Source organism: Pundamilia nyererei, unplaced genomic scaffold (genome assembly GCF_000239375.1).
Source record: "Pundamilia nyererei isolate P.nyererei 1_Seehausen unplaced genomic scaffold, PunNye1.0 scaffold00021, whole genome shotgun sequence".
NCBI classification, from domain to species: domain Eukaryota; kingdom Metazoa; phylum Chordata; class Actinopteri; order Cichliformes; family Cichlidae; genus Pundamilia; species Pundamilia nyererei.
In genome coordinates, this window is record NW_005187422.1 from 3,102,260 (window position 1) to 3,109,239 (window position 6,980).

Here is a 6,980-nt window from a genome sequence, read left to right on the forward strand (position 1 = left end):
AGACAACATGCATGAGGAGGATGATGTGGACAAAATACTCATTTGCCTAATAATTCTGCACTCCCTGTATTTGTTCTGGATTTTCTGCCCCTTGTAACAACAAATCAAAGTAAAAAAACACAAATACTTTGTCCTGTACGTCTCCACATCTTGAAAATCCATTGTTGAAGCTTTGCTGGCATGTTAGATGCGTAAATGTTTTTTTAAGTGAATCAGCATTAGGACTTTCAGGAATCTGTCTCAACACATCACTTCACAAACAGCAAAGCGCTTTGCCTTCATCTCCCAACAGACTCGTACACTGGGCAGCTGTACTTATCCCATGTGCATGTACATACCCAGAATTTGCTCAGTTTCCGTAGGAATTTTGTTTAATGACTTTCTTCTTTCCACACACTACACATGTTTGTTTGTTCTGTTGTTGTTGTTTCTTGTAGCATTTCGTATTCACAGAATTTACAAAATGCATGTATGGTGCTCAGACAAGTCTGTCGTCTGAGTCGTCCTCAACACATTCCACAAATTCAACATCTCAAAGTCAGGATGTTTTTCTTCTTCCACTGATATTCTTTCCTTTGCACTTTGCCTCTTGCTGAGTGCTTCGAGGTCAGTTGGTGTGTGATCTGGACAGTTTAGGTGTGACATGTGACAAATACTGGATGAAAATGGGACGCCGTCCCACAAAAATGTGATCAGCATGAGGAGGTTGCAGCCTGTGTCAGCTGTGTATGGTTCCTCCACATGCTACTGAAGGCCTTTATTGTTAAATGAATACATTAAATTGTCAATACAGTAAACAACAACAAACAACACTCAACAGCAGAATAAGCTGTTTGGTACTGACAGAGAAGCTTTAGCAAGGTTTTCATGGGAGCAGCCCACATTCAGTGCTCTACTCACTCCTTACAAATGTGGCACCATTTCAAGGGCAACAAAGTCTCTCCAGTTGTTTACGATTTATTGTGAAGAACTATTACTATAGAGCAAAGGAATAACTGACCAAACAAAAGTGTCCTTACTTGCTTTGCTACGTTTGTTCTCCACCTGCGTTACAGCTGCTTCAGTGTTTTCTCTCAGAGAGGTGCAGCTCCAGAAGGACCCAGGACACCGCAGCTCAGTATTCCAGCCTTTAGGTAAGGGATCTGACCTCAGTGCAAAATCTGGCCACTTGTTGTTCACATAAGTAACATTTATAACATTCAGTCTTTGTGTTTTCTTCATATTGGTCACAAGAGAAAATTTTCCTTCATTGTTAATTTATCTGATTCTAAAAAAACAACTTTGTTCTTGAAATGCTGAGGTGTCTGCACATGTACTTTGTCAATTAGCAAAGCACTCTGAGAGGCCAGCATGCCTTGTTTGTTTATTCTAATGCAATAAAATTGCCACTCCAAAAACTCTCAGGGGAACTGAAAGACAAGTAAAAGTAATAAAGCCCTCTCTACTTTTTCATTTCCTTTTCTTTTATTGGAAAGTAGGCTCAGCTATTGTGAGATTTCTACTACTCTTTAATCAAACTAATCAATGTTAGGTTGAGAGATTCCTTTGAGGAAAAAAACGAGTCATTCTTTCTTTTAAAAATTGCTTTAATTTGTTTGAATTAGTCAATAGGGCTGTTCGATATAACGATATATGTCGGATGACGATATAAAAACATCTATCATTTCATTTTACGCTGTCTGTGAAGGTTCTCAGTCATCCAGGTCATCGTAGTCAAAGGAGCTTGCAAAGAAAAGCGTCTGGACTTCTTTAAGTTGTCCCTTTTGTCCCTCTGTGGGGGGTCACTCCCACTAGGTTTATATCTGGGACTCTCCACCATTTGACCTTAGAACTGAAGAAGCTTCTCGAATGAGAGGTGAAACGTCTTCAAGCAACTTAAAGAAGTCCAGACGCTTTTCTTTGCAAGCTCCTTTGATTTTACGCTATCGTTTGTTTCGTGGTGTCGCAAAATAAACTGTTTACGGCAATATTTTTTCATGGTTTTGATGGTCACTGTAGTGGCTAACTTAATTTCTTAAAGTTCTCTCTTTCTCTTATATTTAATATAACCACACTACAGACGGACAAGCGCCTGTTTTTATGCGTTGTCGTTAGCAACAACAACGGTAACACCATCGCGTGTCCGCTTGTATATGTTCCACATAGACCTTTCACAATAAAGCTCAAGATCCTGTTGAGACTTTTCAAAATAAACTGAATCACGTGAAAGAGCAGATTATTTACGGATGAGAAGCAAAAAAGAGCCGCCAGGTGCTAAAAAATAAACCTTAGACTCAAACGTTAGAACAGGCTTTTCCCCGCAGCACGCCGTGTAATAAATACTCACGAAGAAAACGGCGGCCGTTACAACTTATGTCTAAAAATGTATCGTTTCATGCATCGGTTAAAACACTGCTCCAGCTACACGACGCGCAGCTGGAAACACTTCACGCAAGTCGAGCTGCCCGAGATTCACAAATTTACAGAAAATGTTAAATTTTTGTGATTTATATCGTTATCGGGACGATAGAATTCTTATATGGGGATATGAGATTTTGGTCATATCGCACAGCCCTATTAGTCAATGCCAACTACAAGTGTCAACTTCAATTACAGGTCGAGGAAAGAACCGAAGACAAAGCATCTTCTAGAGGTCGTGGAGAGGATGAAGAGAGAAGACGGCGAGGAACTGCTTTTTCAGATCACAACACCAAGGCCATCGCAGCTCAGCACATTCACAGCATGTTCACCTGCACGGACAAACACGCACTCATTTCCATGGCAGCTGACCGTGGAGGCACACAGAGTTTCTGGAGACAAACTTGTATTGCACTTGAAATACCTTCTCTATTCATACATATTTGCACACATTTGCACAATCAGCTACACTGAACATGCTGCCGTGATGTAACTGGACACACGAGAGATTCATCCTCCCGACACGCACATGCATTTCAGCCTAAGAAGAAACGAAGCGCTAAATGAAACGCTCTGCTATGCTATACTTACACAGGCCTGCTTTACATAGTGTTCAGAGCACACCCAGGGTTCTAGCCATTCAAAGTAGCTGCTATCACAACTGGAACAATGGATACAGTTGCAGGTGTGCGTGTCTTTGCCCTAACAGAAATGCAAGTATTGCATTATGTGTTGAGTTTGTTCCAGGTCAGTTGGTTTCTAAATTATTTTCTGGTTTTATCTTACAAAACTTATGGTCTAACACTGATATGTAGCTTAAAGACACAGTTTGGCAACCAAGGACCCTTATGAATCCTAATTCTTCTCTCAGCTCAACAGTGATTCACCAGGGATTTGTAGTTTGAGGACAGGGTTAAAACTTATACACCACCACTACCCACAGAAAAGGCTGACCAGAAACCAAAGAGAATAGTCACATTTTTTTTCTGTTACTTGGATTATTGATTTTGTGATGTAATTTGTTTAAACATTGTGTAAATATATAGTTAATATTTTATTGTCACACAAGATGTTCATATCATGTTTTTAAGCCCCTTTGCTTTGCTAATCTGAAATTTAAAAAACTGTAATGTTAGATATAACTCTGGGTGCTGCTAGGCACTTGCTCAATAACGGACTCGTATGCATTTGCAAAGTGTTTTGGGGAAGTGATGAGGCAAAAACATTATGTGGCTCACAGAAAAACACTCAGTAAGGCTTCATGGTCATTCATTACTTTGCATAATGTGACGAGCTTTGCATAATGTGCATTAGCTAGTGACGGTTAGCTATCCCAGCTAGCTAAAAACTTATTCCAGATCCCACTGACATTTGTAATTATGCTAATAGCTAAAAGTTTATTCTGGAAGGGCATCTTTTAAAATGGCACGTAATAGGCACACAGATATTAAATTAGATATTTGAAGACTGATATAATATTATTGCTCAATAATCAGTCTGTTTAACAGTGCAGGGTTGCATGGAAGTTTTAGCATGTAGTTGTCAAACCATGTTCAGTTTCTGTGTTCACTGTGTGTTGCAGAAGGCGTTGATTCTCTCTTGGCTTTGTAATGAATATATACTTGTAGGTGCTGCTTTCAGTCTTGTGAGGTGCTTCTCTGCACTCTCGCTCACCTGACCAAGGATTCAGCACGGCACTAATCTGAAATACAGTCGCAATTTACTTACACTTTGACAGCACAGTAAATGGGTTTAAATGGTGTGAGTTGCATTTGACAGTTGATTTTTACCGCTCAAGTTTATGAAAAGCACCTGTAGAATTGGAAAGTTAACTTTAAGTGTTATATTATCGAAGTATTAGGGTTGCTAACAACAACTTAAGATATTTTGTTATTAAAATATTCTTATAGGGAAACCCACAGATCCAAAATCATTTTAAAATTCACTCATGGTCATTTTTAATTGAGTATGAGCCTCTGTCCCATAGTTACAACTGGAGGTTCAGCTCTTCATGAACAATATGGCAACCGTGTTGACACAATGGTCCAATGAACCAAGCATTGCAGCATCTACATGTATATACCTTATCTCAGCTGTTGTTATTGAACAGAATGGAATCGGATGTATTGTGATATTACCTCCGACTTTCTTAGGCCCCAGTGTGGCAGCTATGGGTTACTGTTATCATATAACAGTCTTGAAGTTGTAGGCATAGCGTCACACTGTTCATTTGCAGTACCTCTGCCGTCATGTAACAACCACTGAAGCTACCATAAAATCTGACTCCGTTGTGAATATAAACCTGGAAACTGGATAGACTCGCCTCGCTACAGTGCCCGTGTCTCCTCGTTGTGGGGGTAACATTCCTTACAGTGTTAACAGCTGACTTTCACACCAGTTTGTTGAAGTTGCCTTAGTAAACTGTGCATGATATTTTAGCTTGTGAAGAAATTATATTTGCTTCAGTGTATCTTCAGGCATTTATTTTGTGTATGTAAATAACTCACTATGGGTGTATGTATTTTTGTAGTTTCCTATTTGCACAAGCCGGAAGTGTCCTCTGAAGCCTGTTCCCCTCCCTTTGTGTCTTTCCTTACACGGTTCCAAAGTATGACCCCATATTTTACCAAACCCCCCATTCCTAAACCAGTGAATGGAGAAAATATGCCCTGTAGGTACTTTCTAGTATCAGTTTAATAGGGGTCACCACTACCCTTCATAATTTGCACAGCCTGTTGTTAGAGAGCAGCTTTTCACAGTAGATTCACTAAACAAAAGGACATACAGTGATAAGTACACTCATCTGTTAATAGACAGGTGAGAATTTCACAACTGTGTTTTTAATAGTTCCCATGTGATCATTTGAGCCAAGAGCTTATGTGTATGTCCTGTTCAATGAATATTATCTGGAGACAAAAGTGATAATGGCTTTTGGATATTGATACTCTCCTCTGTCCTTAATTTGCTCTGACATCTTGCCTGTCCTCTTCCTTCTTATTCAGTGCTGCTGAGGTATCCTCATTAACACCTCTGAGGTGTTGAGGCAACTGAGGCATTATTAATAGTTTTAGATACACTGTTTGGTGCCCTTGGACACATCATCAGTGATGTAACCTGAGGTCATGGGGGGTTTCGGGTCTCTCCATTGAAAAAGAAGATAGGCATTATTTTGTGACACGTTCAAGGCCTAAGCATGTGATCTGTAGTAAAAAGGTCCATAAAATATGTGAAAATCTCTCGGACCACTGCCCTCCTGCCTCGCGGTATGTGGTCACCTCTGAGCTAAAGCGGTACTGAGTAAGCACTGGCTTTGAAACTTTCAGGGTGGTGCTTACACCGCTGAACCTTGCAGATATATTAGTTTGTTTTGTCTGTAGTTACCAGCCCGGCTGCCTTTGTAAGAATTCAGCTCTGTATGTATGAGAGAGACATGAAAAAGTCCTTCCTTCCTGTTTTTTTTTTTATCCTTTTGCATATCTGTCACACTTACAGGTTTCAGATCATCAAACAAGTTTTAATATTAAAATATTAATATAATATTTTAATATTAGACAAAGACTGATCCAAACCCAATGTAAGGTTTATGTCACAGCTCGCTAACAGTATCAGTAATTAACGACAGTTTTGTTTCTTTAATGCTTAAATCACCAGTTTGTGCAACATATTTAATCAAAATCATATTTTTAATACTACAGTGTAGTAAATGTCATTATCTATGAACTTTCAAATTTACTATTATACATAAATCCAAAAAAATAAAATAAAAAGCACATCATTATTATTTTTGTATTAAGATAAATAAACTAAATTGTTATAAATTTTTGCTGATATTTAAGTACAAAATTAGTTTTGGTGGTTGAATGCTACACCTGATTGATGTCTGACTAAAGTCCAGTGTCGGCTCAAATTTGAGTATAAAAACATGAATTCAGTAATAAATAACAATCACATTTTTAGTTTTAAACGTGTTTTTAACAGATATCTAAAATATCTGTTTTCTAGTTTTTATGAAAGGTGGTCTAAAAAATTGGTAAGCGCTCTCCATACAGTAAATAGATACAGGAAGGCAACCCAGCAGCCTTTGTAAGGCTTTTGGTTGGGAGACCAGTCATTGCATTTTGAGCAGAATGGCTCTAAATCACTGCTGTGTATTCCAGACAACCAGTGTGGTCGTGCTTTAAACTTGCATTCTTTCCTAAGGCCAGCTGTGAGCAAGTCCTCTAGTTGCAAAAAGAAGTCCAGTAGAAGTCTGTTGTTTAAGCCTGTGATCTCAGTAAACACTGTCCCCATCAGCCTATGCTAGTTCATGTTCTAAATGATGGTCCCTGCTAAAGTGAAAAGGAAGAGCAAAGCTGGGAATGCTGTAAGGCTGTGACTGATGTGTTGCTATTGTATAAGCTTCACGCACAGTGTTGGGAAGGTTACTTTTAAAATATATTCCATTACAGAATACAGAATACATGCCCCAAAATGTATTCTGTAACCTATTCCGTTACGTTACTCAATGACAGTAACGTATTCTGAATACTTTGGATTACTTAATATATTGTGGCGAGTTCAGACAAGGAGGAGACGGAGGTATC

The 6,980-nt window shown here is 38.9% G+C and overlaps 1 protein-coding gene across 1 annotated transcript in view; it reads left to right on the forward strand.

Moving 5' to 3' along the window:
- The window catches only part of cdk18 (cyclin dependent kinase 18), a 20,966-nt gene extending 14,119 nt beyond the window's left edge, over positions 1 to 6,847 (forward strand). The window contains 2 exon segments of the mRNA XM_005726757.1: positions 1,056 to 1,133; positions 2,596 to 6,847. Coding sequence (XP_005726814.1) covers positions 1,056 to 1,133; positions 2,596 to 2,630 — 113 coding nt within the window. The 3' untranslated portion in view covers positions 2,631 to 6,847.
- Positions 6,848 to 6,980: the final 133 nt, after the last annotated feature.